The 24,350-nt window shown below is 34.5% G+C and overlaps 1 protein-coding gene across 7 annotated transcripts in view; it reads right to left on the bottom strand.

Annotated features, from left to right (window-relative positions):
- The window catches only part of ANO5 (anoctamin 5), a 99,798-nt gene that overhangs the window by 20,431 nt on the left and 55,017 nt on the right, over positions 1 to 24,350 (bottom strand). For all 7 annotated transcript variants that reach the window (XM_036861223.1, XM_036861224.1, XM_036861225.1 and 4 more), the window contains 7 exons: positions 21,974 to 22,089; positions 12,946 to 13,080; positions 12,345 to 12,450; positions 12,191 to 12,251; positions 4,106 to 4,257; positions 1,888 to 1,962; positions 68 to 290 (listed from right to left, as the gene is read on the bottom strand). In XM_036861223.1, coding sequence (XP_036717118.1) covers positions 68 to 290; positions 1,888 to 1,962; positions 4,106 to 4,257; positions 12,191 to 12,251; positions 12,345 to 12,450; positions 12,946 to 13,080; positions 21,974 to 22,089 — 868 coding nt within the window. The remainder of the gene's footprint in view (positions 1 to 67; positions 291 to 1,887; positions 1,963 to 4,105; positions 4,258 to 12,190; positions 12,252 to 12,344; positions 12,451 to 12,945; positions 13,081 to 21,973; positions 22,090 to 24,350) is intronic.

Here is a 24,350-nt window from a genome sequence, read left to right as displayed (position 1 = left end):
CAGAATGGAGGTATAGCATTGGTAGGAACCCTTTTTCAGAGTCATACTAATGACTTGGCCAGCTTACCCATTTTTGTAATCCAGGCAGATATTCTTTCATAAAAGAAATTCAAGATCAAGATGACAATAAAGTTCAAGCACGATCCAGTGAGAGATGTGGTTATCTGGGGAGTGAGGAAACTTCTGACATGCTTTAAGGATGCTTCACTTTCCATGAAGCTAGCAAATGTAGCAAAGACTGACAGGCGGTATACAATCACAGCTACCATACACGCGATGACCAGAGACATCTGGGGGAGGGAAACAAACACTGGTCACTCTGGTCTCTGAATCCCTGTGATGCATATATATCTGAAACATACTCTTCTCTTCAACTCATATTAAGTTTAGCAGATCTGACATGGAAAGCAAGCCAAGTCAGTCCCTCTCACCATAGATGGCAGGAAATGAAAACTAGGAACGTAAAAGGGTTAGAGATAAAGTGTATGGTAGCAGCTGAGGAAATCGAAAATAAAAAAGTATTCATTGACCATCCTCTAGGTCTATCCTTTAGAACAAGTTGGAAAACTACCAGCAAGCCAGAGTCTGCTTGTGGCCTTACCTGTTCTTGCGTGGCCCTTAAGGTGAGAATATTGTTTTTTGTTTGTTTGCATTTTTAAAGGTTGTAAAGAAAAATAAAGACAATTATGTGTCAGAGATGATTTGTGGCCCACAAAGCCTATAATATATCCTTTACAGCAAATGTTTGGCAACCTCTGCTCTAGGTTGTAGTTAAATGTGTAGTGTGAAGATCACTTACTTTCTCAAGAAAAATACGTTTAAAGATTAGATTTCATTTCCCCTCAGAATAGTGCCATTAGTAGTCTGATATTCCTGGTAGTTTAGATATTTGTATAAATTTTATACCTTCACATATTACAAAATCACAAAGATCTTTATATCTAGGATTGGAGAATTTTATTGTGAAAGTTAAGGAGCTGAATCAAATTGAATGAGTACTAGAAATAAATGACAGTGATCTTTCTGGAACCACACACCAGAATATTTTTCAAGGAGAGTACCAAATTGATTATCACCCTCTTTTATTCTATCATCTCTCCTAAAATGATTGTTATATCATCTAGGAAAACACACAATTAAAATAGAAAAACCAATACCTTTATCAAAAAAGGTTAAAGATAAAAAATTATAGGACAATATGGAATGCTGAGGTTAAAATACAGTCTACAACTGCTAATTATTTATACTTCAACAGGCTAACTTCTCAGAGGGTAACCTTGCCTGTTTTCCTAAAACTAAAGGTCAACTGTAAGAGGACATAAATTTTGAAAGGGGAGGGCAGGAAATAGATTATGATGATGGAGAAATCTATCAGGTAAAAGGCATGGAAAAAATCTGACTCCTTAAAAATGGAATATGCTAATTAAATTCTTCATGTAGAAGATGTAACATTTTCTTCCATTTATCTTGGCAAGAGAATGAACCTTAATGGTATAAAGTTTTTCATTTTGTATAAGTATTTTAAATGGATAAAAGATAAATTAATAATGTTTTTAAAAAACTAAACAAATAGTCTGAAATCGAATTATTTATTATACCGTTCTGGTTTCAAGTTATCACCAAATTAACAAAGAGCTGGGGGAGGGGGAGGGACGGGCTTTAAGATAAAGCACCTCTCTCTCCCCCTAACTCTTTATCCAAGGTTTAATCATGGCACATCCATGTAAATTACAGTTTATTTTATATAAGAGCTCCATTCAAGATAAAAAAGAATACTGTGGAGTGGGAGGGAAGAGAGGGACTCGAGCCATTGCAGACAAAACTACTGAGGTAATCCCAGTATGATCTTACATCAATAGATGATAATGGTTTTTAAACAATGCTCACCCATAAAGTCACCGTGGCTCCCGATAAAAAGTACCATGGAATACGACTACACAGAGGCAAGTAAGGTTCCATCTCCTGTAATTTTGAAGAAATCACAGCAAAATTCAAAATCTACCCTCAAAGTTGGGGATCCAAGCAGTAGTCAAAATCACAAAGCCACGTTAAAGTAGAAACCTCCCCAATGGGTTCACCACAGCTCATGGAATGCTGCATTCTAGTAGTGGTTCCTTACGTTTAGGTAGAAACCTTTAGGGCTCTCAGATGAAATATTTTACAAATGATATGAGATATAAAGGATACACATTATTTCCTGAGTATTGAATTAGAGTTGTATTTAGGGAGAGGGAGACAGGAAAAACAAAGTCAAAACCTGAGGGCTGCTGCTTAAGTGGACATGCCTTAATGATGTTAAAATTTTCTAATTGAATTAAATTGAATTGAGTTGAATGCACTGCTCTGTAATTGCTCTGTATGATATTAAGTAGGGTGCTTTCTTTATATTTATAGGATTAATTGTCTTCTTCCACACAGTTCAGGGCCCAGACTTTTCTACAATTATGTGTTTTTAAGTCATTAATGGAAGATATTAATTATAACAGCTGATATTTTTAGCTATATCGAGAGGTAGTTAGATCTTATGGCCAAAATACTGTCATACAGTAAAAAATAGTTGTCAGCAGAAATCTAAATCATGTAATTCTATTTAACATATAAGATTTTACATCTGTACAGTCTCAAGGATTTTTCAGAAAGGACTGAATGCAAACAGAACGTAGCAGTCAGGGTAGGCTGCCCAAGAGCTCTATTGAACCCCAGGAAGTGTGTGGATACGTCTGATTATGTACATGTGTATGCATGTGTGTATCCAATGTGTCTGTGTGTTCGTGTGTGTGTGCATATTTGTGTGTGCACGTGTGTGTGTCCATTCCTGCATGTATGTGTTCCCAACAGACTCAAATGTAAGAATTCTGGTTGTGCTTAACCACTGAAGAAGCACTGCAATGACGTAAAAAGAAAACAAAAAAACCCTCTCATTTCCAAAGCCATTAAAGCTAAGTGAAGTAGACGATTCACAGTGAATCAATACATATTGTTTTTCAACTGGTTTCAAATGTAAACATTCAGTACCTCTTGTTTTTGGTCAACAGTGTTTGGCAAAGCCAATAGGCCTGCTTTTATTTTCTTTTTTATCCCATTAAGTATGAACAAATACATATCATGTCATTATTATGACAATATCTCTTTTAATATATTTTTATTAATTTCAAATAGCCACCCAAATTGTTAATGTATTTTCTGAGGTGACTTTTCTCTTCATTCATTTACTGAATTTTTTGTAATGTTTCAAGGAAATTTAATAAACGTTTAGTGAACGCCTGCACTGTGAGAAGAATGTTGAGTATTATACACAAGAATAGTGCCCTGAACAGAGTAGGGAATTCTACTGAAGAGATTTTTAGAGACATATTCTATTCTCTTTTTAATAGCATCAGGTAACATGGCGATTATAGATTATGGAAAGGTGGGGACTCTACGAATATGCAGCCAAGAGTCTGCAAAGTCTCTTCCATTTTCAAGTGAAACAAAAATTAGGTACCAAGAAGTCAAATAACTCAGTCAACAACATACAGCCAGTTTGCCAGTTATCCCAAAATCTAGACTTTCCTTTCCAGACACCAGTGCAATGATCTTCCCATTATAATTAATTAGAATGGACTAGGTGAATAAACTTTGGTCGAATAAAGCAATCACTCATAAGCCCACTACCTTAATACAGTACTATTTTAATTTTCACACATTAACTTAGTATCATTTCCATGTCTATATATTTATATACAAAGCCCACAGCATGCACACTATTTTCCATTTCATTTTATTTCACTTAGTATTAAAATTATGTATTTCATGATATGATGACTTGGATTTGCTTCAAAATAATCTAGTGGCAGGGAGGGGTAGGTGTATAAATGAAAAAAGATTGCCCACGAAATAATAATAATTGAAGCTGGGTGATGATTCCATCCTGGGGCTCACTATACTTTTCTACCTACTTTTGCATGCGTTCAAAATGTATATTAGAAGTGAGTAAACAAGTTTATGTGATTTATATGTTGTAGAATATTTTAAAGGCAAATTAAAATACACATCATTATTTGAGAGGCCACCCACAGCAGTGTGTCCACTGAAATATGCTGCCTATTTCAGTTTCCTAATATACCTTAGTCACTGCATTAATTTTCCTGTGTGTGCACATCGCTTCAAATTCAGGTCTCAGCTGGAGCTGCTGCTGTTCCTCCTCAAAGTCCACCAGGTCCCACTCATACTCCAGTCTGGCTTGTCGCTGCTTCCAAAACTCCAAAAACAATGTGACTATGGGCAAAGCAATGTATAAAGACAAATATAATAAAGAGATGGAGGAATAAGTGAATAAGGAGATAATAACCAGATTTTTCTTTACTTTAAAAAATCATTTTGGTTGTATGACGGTTCTTCTGTCACTGTTTGACGATAAAATTATAAAATTATTAATTCTGGCATAATACTATGTAATAGTATTGAAATAACTCATATATAGAAATACAAATTAGTTTCTTAGACAGCAGTCCATGCAAGAAAAATTTTTTTCAGGCACGCTATTCTCTCTCTCTTCATTCAGATAATTTGAAATAATATTTAAACTTGACTTTTTACTAACACCTAGATTTTGTTTGCATGTCTTTTACTGAAATCATTCAAGCAATTGTACCACATTCTCAGGCTTAGAGAAATTTAAGGAAAACATAGGAGCCATTTCATAGCACAGTATGTCTCTCTCTCCCTCTCTGTCTCTCTTTGTCTCTCTCCCTGTCTCTCTCTCTCAATATATATGTATAATATATAATATTATATAGTATAATATGCAATATATATAATTTTTAAACAAACTTTCACTTAAAGAATAAGATATTTACAGAAAAGATATAAAACATTACTAACACCCCCAGAAAAACCTTCCCTTATAACCCTTCTAAGGCATAGATGTAACTAGTTTACATATATATATATATATAAAACACACACACACACAAACACACACACCAGTTTCTTTACCCATTCATCTGTCAATGGACATTTAGATTGTTTCCACATCTTGGTTAATGTGGAGAGAGTTGCAATGAACATAGGAGTGCTAACATCTTTTCGAGATCCTGATTTCAATTATTTTGGGTAAATACCCAGAAGTGGGATCGCTGGATTATATGACAGTTCTATTTTAATTTTTTGAGGCACTTCCACACCGTTTTCCAGTTGTACCATTTAGCATTCCCACCAGTAGTATGCAAGAGTTCATTATAATTCTCCACATCCTCATTATTTTGGTAATAGCCATCCTGACAGGTGTGAGATAACATCTCATTGTGGTCTGATTTGCATTTCTCTGGTAACTAATGACATTAAGTATTTTTTCATATATCTGTTGGCCATTTGTATAACTTCTTTGGGGAAATGTCTATTCAAGTCCTTTGTCCATTTTTAATCAGGTTAGGTTTTTTTTTTTTTTTAAACTACTGAGCTACAGGTGTTCCTTATATATATTTCCGAGATTAACCCTTTATCAGATAGATGGTTTGCAAATATTTTCCGCCTTTCAATGGGTTGACTTTGCACTCTGTTCATTGTTGTCTCTGCTGTGCAGAGCATTTTAGTTTGATGTAGTCTAGCTTATTTTGTTTGTTTTTGTTGCCTGGGCTTTGGTGTCATCTGCATGAAATCATTGCCAAGACCAATGTCATAAAGATTTTCCTTATACTCTCTTCTAGGATTTTTACAGTTTCAGGTCTTATGTTTAAGTCTTTAATCCATTTTGAATTGATTTTTGTGATGGTGTAAGATGTGAATGAAAAATGTTGCCTGCCATATCAGTAAACAAAGGATGTTGCAGCCATCAAGCCACTACAGCCCAGATGGTGAGCCCTGAGGGAACTCAAGATGGGAAAGAACAGGATACTGGCGCTAGATAGCTAAGGTGCATATCAAAGGAATGATTTCAGTTAGCCCAGATGCTTGCATCTTCACATACAAAGAAAAGCGCTAATTCATTAACTTGAGGTACCTGGTTTTCTTTAATTAACAGTAATCTTTTGATGTTCTGACTACCTGGTCTTTGTTGCAAAACTCCTATGTATCCTGGCTCCTCCCTTACCTCTTCAGAGCAGTTCCTCAGAGCTATCTGAGAAGCTGCCACCTGGGCTTGAAGTCCTCAGAAAGTCTGCCAAATAAAACAGTTCTCAACTTGCAGGTTGTGGATTTTTTTTCAGTTGACAAAGATAAGGATCCACTTTCATTCTTTTTCATGTCGCTATCCAGATTTCCCCAGCACCATTTGTTGAAAAGACTATCCTTTCCCCATTTTGTTTTCTTGGAAATTCTGTTGAAGATTAGTTTACCATATACATCTGGATTTATTTCTAGGCTCCATTCTGTTTTATTGGTCTCCATGTCTATCTTTATGCCAGTACCATACTGTTTTGATTGCTGCAGCAAACAAACAGTTCCTAACTGGCTTTCTCCCCAGGGCTAAAAGCAGAGGCAGCAGACACAAATGCCCATCTTCCAATCTTTCTTTGAAAGAGATTTACTTGCAGACTTTAAAAGCTGCTGCCTGAGGGTCCAGCTTCCAAACAGCCTGTATCTAGGTGCTGACTGAGATCTTCCCATTTGGGACACTGATGGGTTTTGGCACATCCCCCAAATACTGGGAGCCACTAAGAACAAAGAAGGCAGCTTGGACAATCACAGGCCACACTTTCAAGGCTGGGAGAGGTAGCTGTTTTACCTAATGCACAGAAATCAACACAGAGAGTCAAGGTAAATGAAGAAACAAAGGAAAATATGTTCCAAATAAAAGAACAAGATAAACTGCAGAAAAAGACCTTAATGAAATGAAAACAAGCAATTTACCTGATAAAGAGTTCGAAATAATGGTCATAAAGATGCTTACTGAGGTCTGGAGAACAATGCATGAATAAAGTGAGAATCTGAACAAAGAGACAGAAAATATAAGAAAGTAATAAACAGAGATCATAGAGCTGAAGAATACAATAATTTTATTGTAAAATTCAAAAGAAGGGTTCAGCAGCATACTACATCAAATGAAGAAAGTATCAGTAAACCCCAAGAAAGGGAAGTGGAATTCATTCATTCAGAGGAGGAAAAATGAATGAAATGAAAATGAAAAATGAGTGAAAAAAAGTGAAGTCAGCTTAAGGGAGTTATGGGACAATATCAAGCAGACCAACATTTGCATTATAGGGGGTCCCAGAAGGAGAAGAGAGAGAGACAGCATATTCAAATAATGGGTAAAAACTTCTCTAACATGGGGAAAAAAATAAATATCATATCTAGGAAACCTACTGAGTTCCAAAAAAGATGAAAACAAAGAGAACCACACTGAGACACATTATATTTAAAAGGTCAAGAGTTAAAGACAAAGAGAGAATCTTATAAGCAAGAAGAGAAAAACAACTTATGTATAAGGGAACCCTCATAAGACTATCAGCAGATTTTTCAGCAGAAACTGCAGGCCAGAAGGGAGTAGAGCATTAGTATGCATTTGGAATTAATTTGCTTTGCTTGCAATAGAATGTTATAACTATAAGATGTTTTATAAAAGCCTCACTGTAATCACAGAGCAAAAACTTATAAAAGACATGCAAAAGATAAAGATAAAGGAATCTAAGCATACCATTACAGAAAATTATCATACCCCAAAAGAAGAAGGCAAGAGAGGAAGAAAGGAACAAATGAATTACAAAACAATTAACAAAATGGCAATAGTAAGTCCATATCCGTCAATAATTACTTTAATGTAATTAACTAAATTCTCCAATCAAAAGTCACAGAGCAGTTGAATGGGAAAAAAACAAGACTCAGGTATGTGCTGCCTACAAGAAACTCACTTCAGCTGTAAGGACACATATATACTAAAAGTGAAAGGATGGAAAAAGATATTCCATACAAACTGAAACCAAAAGAAAGCAAGATTAACTACACTTATATAAGACAAAATAGACTTTAAGACAAAGATCACAATAAGGGGAAAAGAAGATCTTTGTATAATGATAGAGATCTATCAAACAAGAAGATATAACACTTATAAATACTTATGCACCCAATAGAGGAGCACCTAAAATATATACAGCAAATGTTAACAGACCTGAAGACAGAAATTGTCAGCAATATAATAATAGTAGGGAAATTCAACACCCCATTTTCAACAATGGATAGATCATCCTGACAGAAAATCAATAAGGAATCATTGGACTTAAACTACACATTAGACCAGAGGGACTTAACAGGCATTGACAGCACTTTCCATCTAACAGCAGCAGAATACACATTCTTCTAAGTGCACATGGAGTGTTTTCCAGGAAAGGTCATATATTAGCACCACAAAACAAGTCAATAAATTTCAAAAGTTTGAAATCATGTCAAGCATCTTTTCTGACCACAGTGGTATGAAACTAGAATTACAGGAAAAGTTAAAACCGGAAAATTCACCAATATGTGGAGAATAAAGGACATGCTACTGAACAAACTTAGAAAAATCAACAGAGAAATCAAACAATATCTTGAGACAAATGAAACTTGAAATACACTATACCAAAACTTACGGGATGCAACAGAAGCAGTTCTAGGAAGGAAGTTCATAGTGATAAATGCCCACATTAAGAACCAAGAAAAAGTTAAAATAAACAACCTAACTTTAGACATTAAGGAACCAGAAAAAGAAGAGCAAAGTAAGCCAAAGGTAGTAGAAGGAAGGAAATAACAAAGATCAGAGGATAAATAAATAAAAGAGACAAAGAGACAAGAGAAAAGATCAATGAAATTGTTTTATTTTGAAAAGATAAACAATAGAAAACCTTTAGCCATAATTACCAAGAAAAAAAAGATAAGGCTCAAATAAATAAAATTAGAAGCTAAATAAGAGACATGACAACTGATACCACAGAAATACAAAGGATCATGAGACTACTATGAACAATTATGTGCCAACACAGTGGATAACCTAGAAGAAATGGATAAAGTCCTAGAAACATACAACCTACCGAAACTGAATCACAAAGAAATAGAAAATCTTAACAGACCAATTACCAGTAAGGATATTGAATCATCAATCAAAAACGTCCCCACCAACAAAAGTCCAGATCAGATAGCTTTACTGGTGAATTCTATCATACATGTAAAGAAGAATTAATCCTTCTCAAACTCTTCAAAAGACTAGAAGAGGAAAGAAAACTTCCAAACTCATTTTATGAGGCCATCATTATCCTGACACCAAAGTCAGACAAAGACACTACAAGTAAAGAAATTATACTTGATGAACATAGATGCAACGAACCCAAACAAAAGAGTAGCAAATCAAATTCAGCAATATATTAAAAGAATTATACACAATGATCAAGTGGGATTTACTCCAGGGATACAAGGATAGTTCAACATCCACAAATCAATCAACATGGTATACCACATTAACAAAATAAATGATAAAAAAAAATCATCTCAACAGATGCAGAAAAAGCATTTAACAGAATTGAACATCCATCATGATAAAAACTCTCAAAAATATAGGTATAAATGGAATGTACCTCAATATAATAAGGGCTATACATGACAAGCCCACAGCTACCATCATAGTCAATGGTGAAAAGCTGAAAGCTTTTTCTCTATGATCAGGGACAAGACAAGAATGCCTATTCTTGCCTCTTCTATTCAATAGAGTACTGGACGTCCTAGCCAGAGCAATTAGTCAAAAATAAATAAATAAATGAAAGACATATAAATTAGAAAGAAAGAAGGAAAGAAGTAAAACTGTCTCTGTTTGCAAATAACATTAAATTATAAAAAACATCCTGAAGACTCCACCAAAAAACTGTTAGAACTAATAAATAAATCTAGTCAAGTTCCAGGATAAAAATAAATATATAAAAACCCATTGTGTTTCTATATACTACCCACGTACTAACAGAAAGAGAAATTAAGAAAATAATCCCATTTACAATAACATCAAAAAGAACAAAATACCCAGGAATAAATTTAACCAAGGAAATGAAAGATATGTACACTGTATACTACTAGACACTGATGAAAGAAATTGAAGAAGACACAAATAAATGGAAAGATAGCCCATGCTCATGGATTGGAGGAATTAATATAAAAATGTCCATACTACCCAAGCAATCTTCAGATTTAATGCAATCCCTATCAAAATTCCAATGCTATTTTTCACAGTAATAGAGAAAACAATCCTAAAATTTGTATGGGGCCACAAAAGACTCCAAATAGCCAAAGCCATCTTGAGAAAGAAGAACAAAGCAGTAGGCATCATATTCCTGATCTCAAACTATATTACAAAGTTATAGTAATCAAAATAGCATGGTACTTTTGGCATGGCATAAAGAGAAACACACAGACCTATGGAACACAATGAAGAGCTCAGAAAATAATCCCACGTATTATGGTCAATTAATATTTGACAAAGGAGCCAAGAATACTCAATGGGGAAAGAATAGTTTCTTCTATAAATGGTTTTGGGAAAATTGGATATTCGTTTGCAAAAGAACAAAACTGAAAAAAAAGGGAACCCTCATGCACTGTTGGTGGGAATGTAAATTGATGTAGCTGTTATGGAAAACAATATGAAGGTTCCTTGAGAAATTACAAATATAAATATAATAGGATGAAGCAATTCCACTTTTAGGTATATATCCAAAGGAAACAAAATCATTATCTTGAAGTAATATCTTTACCCCCATGTTCACTGCAGCTGCTGGGTGTTCCATGCATAATTGCTCCTCTATTTGTTACGACATATAAGGTTAGTGTTGGTGTACAATCTCTGTCAATGGAAAGAATTGAAAACTACTACATTTGTTGTAATTTGTGTACCTATCATCCATTTCTAATTCCAAAAAATGACAGAGGCAGGATTTGGTAGCCACATGATGAAGAGATGTCCATATACTAACTTAACCAGAGGAGGTTGCTGGAGAATTGTGGGTAAGACTTCTCTGTCCCCCGTTCTCTCTTTCAATCTGGCCTTTTCTCTTCAGACCATAGCAGTCAAGCAGAAGTAACAGAAACCCATAAGAACCTCTGCTTCAGGTACACATCCCCACAAATGTTGGTGTCCTATTGCCTGAATCAAGCTACCTTGCTCCCCTGGCCAGTTTTTTTCTTTTTTATAATTAACTAATTAATTAATTATTGGTTGTGTTGGGTCTTTTTTGTTGCGCGCAGGCTTTCTCCAGTTGCGGTGAGCGGGAGCTACTCTTCGTTGTGGTGCGTGGGCTTCTCATTGCGGTGGCTTCTCTTGCTGCGGAGCATGGGCTCTAGGCGCACAGGCTTCAGTAGTTGTGGTACACGGGCTCGTGGGCTCTAGAGCGCAGGCTCAGTAGCTGTGGCGCACAGGCTTAGTTGCTCCGCAGCATGTGGGATCTTCCTGGACCAGGGCTCAAACCCGTGACCCCTGCATTGGCAGCTGGATTCTTAACCACTGCGCCACCAGGGAAGTCCCTCCTTGGCCAGTTTTTAAATGCACACACTTGCGCTTGTTAAAGACTTTTTTTGTTAAATTGGAGAGAAAAAAGTCTATCTTTTCCCAGAGTCCCCCAAATTTTTAGACATGTTTTAGAAGTCTTTAGGCCTCCTCTTGCCAAGTTACTCTTACAGAAAATACTTTCCTCACTGATGGCGGGAATAACTTCATGACACTTCTACTTCCCATGTGATACAAAAGAGAAGAGATACTGGGACATTTCCAAAATTAAAGGAAATTCCACCTTACATGGGAGATTTTTACCAAATGGAACTGGAAGCTGGAACTAGAATTTGACACAGGAAATTTAAATTCAAATGTTGATGTATTAGCCCTCAACAATTTTTGAGTCTCGTTCCAGTTTGTATCCATGACTCAATATCCTCCAGCCACCAAATACTTATGTTTATTTCTCCTGAATTAAGCACTTATTGAGCCTGTTTCTACCACAGTGTTGAGAGAGTGTAATCTGAATACATATGAAGTTTCAAAAATTATAGTGTTTTTCAGAGAAGTGAGCAGATGATTAATGGAGACCTTTCTGGACCAAGGATCAAGACGAATGACCATTGGTGTGGACTCCATCAGTGTACTGATGCTAACAAAGACATAAAGATGTAAAATCACCTTTGGTTTATAAGGTATGCCAACTGTATATGTTATATGAATGGCCATAAAACAGATAACATGGAGAAAGCTGTTTTTATGTAACTATTTACTCACCCCAAATTCCCATGAATATTGCAAAGAACACTGTTGACTCATTGTCAAATAAATGGGAGAACTGTAAAACAATAACAACATCACAAAGACTACTTAGTATCAAATGAGGGAGGGAAATTGCAAGTCTTTTCAACATACCACAATACATACGTACCTTTGAAGCCAAACACGTAGAATTTAGTCTCCAATAGTCACACATTACATCACAGAGTGGGCACATGATAATCTGACCCCCAATCTCAGGATCACAGATCTCAGTGCTGCAGAGGGAAGAGGAAAGTTTTTGTTTTGTTTTGTTTTGTTTTGTCCACACGGCATGGCATGTGGGATCTTAGTTCCCCGACCAGGGATGGAACCCATGCCGCCAGAAGTGGAAGTGTGGAGTCCTAACCACTGGACTGCCAGAGAATTCCCAAGAGCAAAGTTATTTTAAAAGTGACATGTTTGGGTGAAAGTCCAAAGCCGTTCTTATTGGAACAACTTTATACAGCTTCTTACATATGGCACAAGGGGAAATGAACTAGCCTTTTTTGTAGATCAAATCATGCTTTGAGGAACAGAATCTTTAGAGCCCATCATTAAAAACAAATTTTCCATAAAGCACCAGGTGAGGGCTAGCTGCTATGTTTGGGTCTTTTTCAGAAATATCAATTATCTGCTGCCATAGGAAACATTCTGACAAAATTCCAGAAAAATAATAGCAACAGTTTCAGTTAGCATAAGATTCTCTATTTGGGCAACTCAGTTGCACTTACCTACTTGAGTTATCATGCATCGATAATAAGCCGTAAATAAAACAAGCTAAGCCAACTATAGCTGCAAAAAACAGCATTTCTGTGTAAAATCCGAGAAAGACAAAATAGATGCCAATTTTTTCTCCGTAATAATCCCTATGAAAGAGGGTAAAAAGAGAATCAGAGGTTGTAAGAATGATACAGTTCTGAGAGTCTTGGTTTTGTATTCAGACAAACTTGAATTCTAATTTTGGCTCCATTGCTTTCCAGCTGTGTAATTTTGATAAAGTTACTAAACTTTTTAAACTTTAGTTTCCACATCATAAAATGCAGGATAATGCTTATCCATAGAATTGGTGTAAGGATTAAAAGAGACAACACATGTAAGTAAGAAGCCAACTGAGTGGAAGTTAAGATTTACTTTTGAAATAATCAGGTAATTTGAAAAGCTTTTAAATTTTAAAGAGAGTTTACATGTTTTGAAATACAGTGCAGAACATTCTTCTAGCAATTAACAAATCAAAATCGCATCCACAATCTGTGCATGGACTTTTGCTTTATCTCTCTCTAAAATTGAAGAATGTACTCAGACCACAACAGATGAGAGTGGTTGGTTGTATGTATGAACTTCCATCTTCCTCTGAATTTGGACCGCTGATGGATGCTTATAGAATTGTAAGACAGGGAGCAAACCAAGGAATCAAAAATGAGTGTTTAATAAAGTTCCATAAAATATACAGTTCAGCAGTTGCTTTACAAAGAGTTAAAAAGTGACAGCATTAGTTGGCATAAATGTTCAAGTCTTATAACCAAGTTTTAGGGGTTTTTTTCTGTTGTTTTTTAAACCGACTCTCTCCTTAAGGAATCTCTCAAAGAACCAGAGAACAAGGTTTTCTCTGCCTCATAAAACCAGGTTTTTTAAAAAAACAACACAAAATAGGTTAATCTTCTCCCTTATTCACGTAGAGCTCAGCTCACTAAATCCGTGAAGTCTTTCCACAGTTTCCTAGACAGAGAGATGTATCCCTTTTGGGCTCTAACAGCATGATATATATAAATCTATTACAGCACTTTTTATTAAATTGTAATTTCCACACATGCTCAAAAAACAGGCAAATCTAAACATAAAGGGTTTAAATTTTACATAACATAAACTTACTTAACATAAACTTAATTTCCCAATGAGAAGGTTTTTAATTTTTTTTTCACTCAATATTAATTTTATTGAATCTCCCATTCTTCAGTTTTCAAAGTTTCTAATCTTTTCTAATGAAACAGGCATCTTTCTGCTTGTACCATCTTTCATTCTTTCATTTTTTCATTATTTTCAGTGATAATAAACATTTTTACATTGTTGTTTTCCCTTGTTCTGCTTTTCAAATTACTATAAACTTGAAATTAAATTATAATTCCATTGTATTCCCTTGTTAATTTACCATTTACAACTTCCTTAGGTTCACTCACACAGGATGAGCAAACTTGCTTTTTCTCTTTTTTTCATTTTTGCTGAAAAACATAGCAATTATTATAATACTGCATAACATCAAAATCTAAAAAAACCAATAAAAATATTTGATTTGGGAAAATTTACTATTCACCATGTCTATTTCCATTTGATGTTTTAAAAATTATAGAATCAATAATTTTTAAGGTAAAACATCAATATTACTGCTATATGCTTAACCAAAAAATTATTTGGGAATTCATAAAGAAACTGGATATTTCAAAGAACTACATTTTTCTTCCTTTCAAATTTCAAGAATCTTATTCCTTGAGAATTAAAAAAAAGTCCTCAAGAACTCCAGACCTTTAATTAGTATTTAAAAGATTCTCAAAAAGAGAAATTCTCAAATGAACATTTGTTATATATGGAATTATAGAAATAATTTTACTAAACTTTGGATTTGGGGAGCTTAATAATAGATTAACAACTAAACCATCTCTTAAGAATGCAAAAAGCGAGAGACATGTCTTAGATTTGTATTATAGTAAATACGTATATATTATTTACATATTATTGAAATAACGTTTAAGATGTTAAATTCTTATTATTCAAAACAAAGAAAATGAGAAAAAGCCAATAATATAAGATACTCTGTAAAGTATCAAACATAAGGAGAATAAATTCTTCTTTTGAGTATTAATTTTTTAGAAAAATTTGCCTTTTATTTACACTTACGGTATTTCTTAACCTGTCCATTTTACTTGCTAGATTTTGCACTCATCTGTGGCCCCATAACATTTAACAGGGCATCTCATAGGTAGAAGACATTCAATAGTCTTGGTTGTGAGATCTTGTGAGAAGGCCTTGGTCTAATTTTGTATTCCCAGGACTTAGTACTTAGTCTGAGACATAGCAAATAATCAAAACAATGATGATGGAATTGAAATAAATGCAGGCTTGAGGAATGAATGAACAAAACGCAAAAACATTTGGTCTAAAGAGATTCATTTTTATCATGAATTCATGGACATCTGAGAAACTTAGCTTAGCAATCGCTATCTTGGCTTTTAATAGCACCATTATAGTCCCTGTAAACATATTTGTTCTAACCTATTTGCTATATAGCAGTATATCAATTTTATTTATAAGCATTAAGCCATCCCAATAGATGATATCAAAAGAAAAATTATTTGGAGCTCTTAAATTGGAAAGAAAAAATGGGATCAGAAGGCATATAAAATTGAAGACTGATAAACCAATGATGGTAACCTTTGTATTCCTGGTTCTCCCTGAAAAAATATAATCTAATATGACAAAATGATCAGTACCCAAAAGGCAGTAAAAATATTTACAAATATTTGGACATGGAACTTAAGTTTGGTGTAGAGATAACATGAAATATGTGAAATCTAGGAATTCAAATCCTATATTCTAAATCTCTGTCCAGGCACCCCTAGTCATCCTTTCATCCTTTTTTTTTTTAACCCTCTATATCCAATCCACTAGGTCCAATAAATTCTGTCATAAAAGTCTTTTTCCTTTTTTTCTTTCTTTCTTTCTTTTTTTTTTTTTTTTGGCTGTGTCACGAGGCATGTGGGATCTTAGTTCCTCGACCAGGGATTGAACCTGCACCCCCTGCATTGGAAGCACAGAGTCTTAACCATTGGGACCACCAGGGAAGTCCCATAAAAGCCTTTTTCTAATCCATAGTCTCCTCTTTCCTGTTACCAGTGCCTTGGATATGACCTTCAATATCTATTACTGGAAAATTTTAACAGCCTCCTTACTTCCCTGACTTCGGTCTTGCATCCTTCTACTATCTGTCCTGTTGCCAAGAGAGTAATGTTTCTAAAGCACAAGATTAAACAATGACCGTTTCCTCCTTCAAAGGTTTTGTCCTTTCATCTTAGCAGTGTTCTTCATGATTTTTTACTGATAAACATTCAAATCTTACCAGCCACGCCTCCTAAATGAAGAACTAAATGCACAATGCTCTTCTTTAGCCCAGTGCTCTGTACTTGTTCTCTCTACCTGGGATATTCTTACCTAACTTGTTTACCTAGCAACCTGCTACTTCTCTCAAGACACACTCAAGAATAAGCACTGTGAAACTTTCCCTGAGGTTGTCATAAAGGTAGGTGCTCTTTCCTCTGTACTCTGTTCTTTCATGAGTATCACTCTGCTGTAATTATTATGCATTTGTGTGTCTTCCTGCAAATATCTTTGTGTTAGGAAACCACGTTCTGACTACCTTTATAGCCCTAGCCTCTTGCTGATATCTAATGATGCTAAATAAATGCTCATTAAAGAAATGTAGGCATTGTAATTGTACATCTATAGACAATTCCTTTCTACTTTTAAGGATATTTTTATTTTTATCAAGTCTTCCCATAAAAATCTTTTGTAAAACCATAAAATCAACAAGGAGAGGAAATAAAACCACACCTGATACAGGCCTTCAAGCATCATGACAGAGAACACCATGATCTTCAACTTACCTGTAAGTAAATAAATAAACCCAGTTCCAACTGAGTACCTATTACCAGCTGCCATACCTGAGGTACAGAGAGCAGTGAAGAAGATGCTTAAGAAATTCTAGGGAAAACATGTAAAGTAGGGTGGGGACATTAGACAAACACACACAAAATAATCCCTGGGAAAAAGTCTAACTGAATGCCATAATACTGAACACATGTTGGGACTTGGTAATTCATAGTACTAGCTAAAAGAAAGGGATCTGAAAATGAGTAAGCCTGGAAGTGGCAGCCTCAGAAAAGCAATGTTTCTGGGGAAGAATCAGATATAAAGGGTGGTACTTCTTAAAAGTGGCAGAAAAGAGAGAGAGTTAGGATTCTATAGAAATGAAAGAAAAAGCGTATGACAAGCACAGGATATCATCCATGAAAGAAACTGCATGGAATAGGAAAAAAAACTAACAGAAGAGTGTACTCTAATGCTAGAAACACCATGAATTAAACACAAACAGAAAAAAGCAGAGCATACTATACAAAATTATGTTTAAAAAAAACTGAAAATGTGAAACAAAGAGCTTCAGCTAATGAAAATTCTCCCCAAAGAACATGAGGAATACTGTAAAAAAGCAGTACAAACTGAATTAAATGTTCTCAAATAAATAACTGCAAATGCAAGAAAATATCAGAAATATAAAAATAAGAAGAGAAGTGGGAAAAAACAGGAATAAATAAAACAAGAGATGAAAGAAACCAAAAAACAGAGGAAAGAGAAGAACGCTATAAGATCATGTCAGAACTGATGATGAAATTATGAGGTATTCAAGAGAGAATAAATGGACACCAAGTGAAAATCTAATAAAAGATGATAAGAAAAACAGGATACCTATCAAAAGAATGAAAATGACATAGAGAAGTAAAAAGGGTCTCAGGAAAATTGTTTGATATGAAGACAGGCAAAAAAGACCAAACATACAGATAACTGGAGTCCAAAGAAAATAATCAAAGCACTGGAAAATAATTATATTTTAAAACTATAACCCAAGAACACTTTCCAGAAAAACAAACAAACAAAATAAACAAAATAAAAGATACATATTTAAAGAATCCACCAGGAACAGGGAAAACTGACTTAGAACAACCAATTCCAAGACATAATGTGTTAAAACAATCAGACTTTAAAACAAACAAACAAGCAAACAAAACTCTCCAAGGCCAAGTCAAGATGATAAAGTAATGTACAAAGGTAAAAGAATTTCCTACTAAATGAGGACATATCAGAGGCATTTCCACTAAGATCAGGAACAAGGCAAAGACACCAACTATTATTCAACATTGTTCTGTAATTATCAGCCAATGAATTGAATAAAAGAAAATAACTATAGACATAAGAATTGGTAAAGAAAAGTAAAATATTTCTATTTAAAGATTACATGATAATATACCTAGATAGCCTTAATGAATCAATAAAACTAATTCAATAAAGAATTCATCAAGGCATTAGAATATAAAACTAACACTCAGAAGACAATAACATATAACATGTAAGTAAATACATAATTTATAATAGCAACAAAAATATAAAATACTTAGGGTTAAACTTAAGAAAGTTTTATAACTCTATAACACTCCTGAAAAACCCCAAAGTAGGCTTAAACTAAGACATACCTTTCCCTTGACAACTTTTCCTTGATTAGAATGTCTCATCATCAAAATACCAGCCTACTTAAGTTAATTTATAAACTTAATTTGATCCCCATAAAAATACCAACCATCTTTTTTAGTAACAAGCTAGACAAGTTGATACTAAAGTTTATATGGAAGAATAAACATGTAGAATGTACAAGGAAACACTGAGAGTAAGAGCTATGATGAGGTATTAGCCCAACTAGATATTAAAACATACTAGAGGTAAGCCACTACAATTAAAAGAGCCTTCTGAATCACTTTGCTGCACACCTGAAACTAACACAACATTGCAAATCAACTATACTCTAATATAAAATAAAAATTAAATTAAATAAACAGCCTGCATGGATAGTTAGCTAGATCAATAGAATAGACAGAACATCCAGAAAGCAACTCAACTGCATATAGAAATCGAGTATATGATAAAGGTGGTACCTCAAATCACTGAGGCAATGATAAACATTTTAATAATAGTTTTGGGACAAGTAGAATAGAAAGTGCATATTTAACTTTATAAGAAACTGTCAAAGTTGTTTCTTTAAAGTTGCTATACCATTTCGCCTTTCCACGACCAGCGTTTGAGATTTCAAGTTGTTCCACATCCCTGATAGCACTTATTGCTGCCAATCTTTTAGATTTTAGCTATTCTAGTGTGTGTGTGGTGGTATCTTAATGGCATTTTAATTTTTATCCCCTTAGTGAATAAAGATGTTGTACATCTTTTGATGTACTTATTGGCAATCCATAAATATATTCCTTTGGTGATGAATCTTTTATCTTTTGTCTCTTTTAAATTTTGTCTTATTATTGAGTTGCAAAAGTTCCTTAAATATTCTGGATAAAAGTCCTTTATTGATATGTGTGTTGCAAGTATTTTCTCCAGTCTGTGTTTTGCCTTTTTATTTTTGTAACTGTCTTTTAAAGAGCATACATTTTTAATTTTAATGAAGTTAAATTTATACATTTTTTAAATTGTGCTTTTTGCGTTTGATCTGAAAAGTCCATGCCTAATTCCAAACCACATACAATTTTCTCCTGTATGTTCTCCTAGAAGTTTTATAGTTGTAATGCTTACAATTAGTTCTCTCATCCATTTCAAGTTAGTTTAAATTTTTGTACAGGAAAGAAGTAAGATTCACATTTTTCATGTAGATAGCCACTTGTTCTAGCATCATATGTTGAAAGGACTATCCTTTCCCCAATGAATGACCAGGCACCTTTGTTGAAAATCAATTGACTATATATATGTGGATCTATTTCTGGACTCTCCTTTTATTAAAGATTTTTCTTTGGAATAATTTCAAATATATAAAAAAGTTACAAGAATAATTCAAATAATACCCATATATCCTTTAAGTCTTTTATTGTAAAAATATTGTTCCATTTGCATTTTATCTCACTTCATATATTATATTTCCCCATATATATATGCCTTTTTCTGAACCACTTGCAAGTAAGTTGGTTGAATATGTACATCATGGTCCTTTACCCTTAAATACTTTATTGTCTATTACTAAGAATAAGGATATTATCCTACATAATCACTGAGAAGAAACCTTAGGAATAAGAGCTGTTTTCTGCAGTTCCTCCCTCTGCGATAATATAGTGTTTCCTTTCTTGTCTTTTTGATTACCTAGTTAAAAACTTTATACCTAGCTATCAATTCTTTACATTAAATTGTGTTAAAATTTTTAATTTATTTAAAAAATTATTTCATTACTGAAATGGAAAAGCAGTATAATTTGCTATAAATGAAAAGTTATAGTAATAGGATGAAAAGCTTTAAAATGTTATTAAATTTAAGCTAGATACTGCGATCTAATGAAAAAATCTGAGCTTCCACTTTGTTGTAAAAGAAAATCAGCAAGTGCTAACACGGTACTGACCTGAGATGTAATGCATTTGTCTATATCAAGGGTTATAAGTACAAACCTTTGGGGAATATTTACAGCAGAAACATCTGTAGACAGCTAAATAGTCTCAATATATTTTGAACAATGTAAAATATGTAAACCTCATTCTGACAACTTTGCTTTTTTGAAAACATACCATGAAAATATTCTCCAAGGGCACTAATTGTAATAGTGAAAAATTTGAAACAGCCTAATCTTTTTCAATAGAAGAATAGACAAATAAGTTACGCAAAATTTATAACATGGTACCCTGTGTTCTGTTAAAAAGCACAAGAGAGATCTGTGTGTACTCAAAGGGAAGTATGCCAATAATATACTATTTAGTGATAAAAGAAAATCTTAGCAAAAAAGTAAACAAAGATTCCATTGCTCCAGGAAAAAAGAAAAAGTGTATGTATTTTACTACACATGCACATACAAATAAGACTGAATGGCTATTACCGAATAGCCATAGTTACTTCTGTGGAATTCAATGGAGGTGTAATTTCACTTAAAACTTTGCCCATCTCTTTATTGCTTGGAATTTTTTAGATACATGTCCTACTTTTATAATTAAAAAAATTAAATGGCCATTAATCAGAACAATTAAAATATCCATCCAATCAAGAGTTCATATAAAGATTTACGGAAACCACAGTTTATATGCTAGTTGCCTTCTATTTATTCTCAAAAATTTCCCCTCTTATTTGCCTTAAATGAAACTGTTGGAATAACATTTCACTTGGTTTGGATGTAGACATCAAAGTCAGCCTCACAAAAAGGAGGCTGTGACGCTGTGCAAGCAGAGCAGTAGAAGCATACCCCACTGAGAAAAACTACTGCTTCCAGCAACCAGGGCTCTGTAATCTGATGCTTTCTTTATTGAAATCATAGCAGGAGTCTCCTAACATCCTGTATGCATGTAATACTGTCATGGTTCAAAGCAAGAACCTGCAACCATAGTCTTCTTGCATAGCTAATGAAACTGTCTAAAGAATTGAGATAATAGAACAATTGCCTTCACAGCTTTCTGAGATCAACACACACACACAAACATCCATACATGACCTTTCTGCTATCTTCTAAATCCCTAGACTCAGAGGAAAACAAACAAACAAAAAATAATTGTGTTAAACACTAAGTGCTAACCCCATGCTAAGAAAATACACATATATCATTTAACTATCAAATAACCCCATAAGGAAAGTACTATTGCTGTTCCTATTTTACAGATATAAGTCTCATAGAGGTTAAATAACCTGACCATATTTATATGCTTCTAAGAGAAAGGGCTTGGATTTGAACCCCATCTACCTAAATGCTAAGGCCCAACTTCTGAACCATCAAGCTATCTCTGCACTGTGGTTAAGACCATTCTGGCAACAGCATTTTGCTCACAAATGAATGACTAAATGGTAGCGTAGATACAAAACTGGGAAGATGGGAAATGTAGTGGGTGAGAATAGTAGTAAAAAGAAAGGAATACGATGCCATTGTGAATAAAAACCACATAATCAGGTTTTAATCAGTTTGATTCTGTGTAAGAAACTTACCTAATCAAATTAAAAGGCTGCTCCTTGTAAAAATAGGAAAACCGAGCCCAGTTCTGGCAAAGTGTGTACCTTTCATTGACAGGATTAGGAGGTTCTGATGGCTTCCAGTATTGACCCTACAGACACGCAAGAAGAAATTACTGAATGACAAAGCAAAAGACAAGGGTGAATAAAGGAACACTGCTTTTATAAAAAGCCTAGTGAATGAGGCAAATATTCTCTTTCACTTTTCGATTTGGATTTTCATATTCTATTGATGTAAGTTACTAAATCATTTAATGTATTGTAGAGTGTAGTACATTTGCTACACTCTACAATAAATGAAAATAATAGTGCTTTATTTATTAAATTTTCACACCCAGCTATCTAAAAACACAAGTTGAAGTCTGAGACTTTGGCTTTACTCAAGCTGCTCCTTTGACCTGGAGTCCTCCTTTCATCTCTACTCAAATTCCAACAGTCACAGCTCAGGGATTCCCACAACTGTATAACTGGCTGGAACTTTGGAAATAGGCTGACATTTTTATTTTACAGATGGAAAAACTGAACCCCAAGCAAAGTTAAGTGAATGATCCAAAGTCACACAGCTATGACTGGAATCTCCTCTAGGCAACCTGTCTTGTCCTCACTGGCCATCACTGATATCTGTTTCCCAAAGAACTTAAAATATACAACAGACTTTAGCACTTAAAAGCCTCAATATTGTTTCACGTGTAAGTTCCTTCCCCATTTTTAGGTACTGAGTAGGCTTATTAATATAAAGTTAATTAGGGCCTAGCAGGGCACTGTCTACACATAGCTGTTCAATATTTTCTCTTTAACTGTTTGCCTAGACAAGTAAACTACTGAAGACAACACTGAGCAAACACCCAATCTAAAATTAAGCACATATGAAAATCTCTGTATGACAAGGTATAAGATTTTATATCATCCAGATTCCAAATTTTGTCTTCTTCTATAGCTTGTCCTACTGAATCTTGAGAAATGAAATAGAAAAAAAGAAAAAAGCTGCCGATTTGCGTATCTTTAAAAAAAAAAAAAAAGGTTCTTTAAAGCACATAAGAGAAAAATCCAGTACCTAAACCTGTATTCAGGAGAGAAGAAAGGAAAAAAGGTAAAATTAATAGTAAATGATAGCTCTCTGTAGCAAGAGCTCAGTAACACTGATTTTCTAGTGACCGTGGAAGACTCTGCTGGAAGGCTAGATATATGGAGTAAAATTGCTGGTGACTGAGGACAGTTTGGCTCTATGACCTGGTGAGAGTAAGAAAAGAATCAATGCCCTAAAAACAAGCAAACAAACAAAAAAATCCTCAAAATCTTCAAAAAAAGAATGAGCCCTTTTTCGAAGAATGATTAACAAAGAATGTGTTGCAAAGTGTTTATTAACCCGCTATAGATCTCTCTACCTGATCAAACGCTGTGGCATTATTTAGAATCCATAATCCCCTAGAAGTTCTTTTGCCCCAGGGAAAAGTGTGTGTATGTGTGTATGCGGGGTGGGGTAGTTTCTCTAAGACAAGCTAAATTCACCTGAATTGATACTAGTGTTGAGAATTGCCACACATTTTGGAAAATTCCGCTAACATACCAAAGATAATCAACTAACCAATGTTGAGTAGACCTAGAGTCAACAGTTAACATACTGTTGAATAAATATTGACAGAGGAAAGCTGGAAAAGAGAGAGATTGGCTTTGGGCTTTTGGAAACCATGACAGCAACATCATTTTCAAAAACATGGGCAGGACTTCCCTGGTGGCTCAGTGGTTAAGAATCCACCTGCCAATGCAGGGGACACGGGTTCGATCCGTGGTCTGGGAAGATCCCACATGCCGAGGAGCAACTAAGCCTGTGTGCCAGAACTACTGAGCCTGCACTCTAGAGCCCGGGAGCCACAACTACTGAGCCTGTGTACTGCAACTACTGAAGCCTGCATGCCTAGAAACCCGTGCTCCACAAGAAGAAGCCACCGCAATGAGAAACCTACACACTGCAACGAAGAGTAGCCCCTGCTTGCTGTAACTAGAGAAAGCCCACGCGCAGCAACGAAGACCCAGTGCAGCCAATAAATAAATAATAAAATAAAAATTAAAAAATAAAAAATAAAATTTAAAAAAAGGGCAATGATTTAGATGCCACTTGTTTAAATAGAAATACCTAGTTCTTTTATATTCCAAAGGAATGTGTTTCTCGAAAAGAGGTCATCATCAAAAAGTCTTTATTAGCAGAGTTAAACAGGAAAAAAGGAAACCAAGGTTCCAGGAGATGATCCAAACTAGTTTATATGTGTTCAGCCAAATAATATCTACTGACAACAGGTGATGAAATTTAAACACTGAATATCCAAAAGGAAAGGTTTCTCTCAGAAACCCCCAG

This window comes from Balaenoptera musculus, chromosome 8 (assembly GCF_009873245.2).
Source record: "Balaenoptera musculus isolate JJ_BM4_2016_0621 chromosome 8, mBalMus1.pri.v3, whole genome shotgun sequence".
Taxonomy (NCBI): domain Eukaryota; kingdom Metazoa; phylum Chordata; class Mammalia; order Artiodactyla; family Balaenopteridae; genus Balaenoptera; species Balaenoptera musculus.
This window is presented reverse-complemented; position numbering and strand designations above follow the sequence as displayed.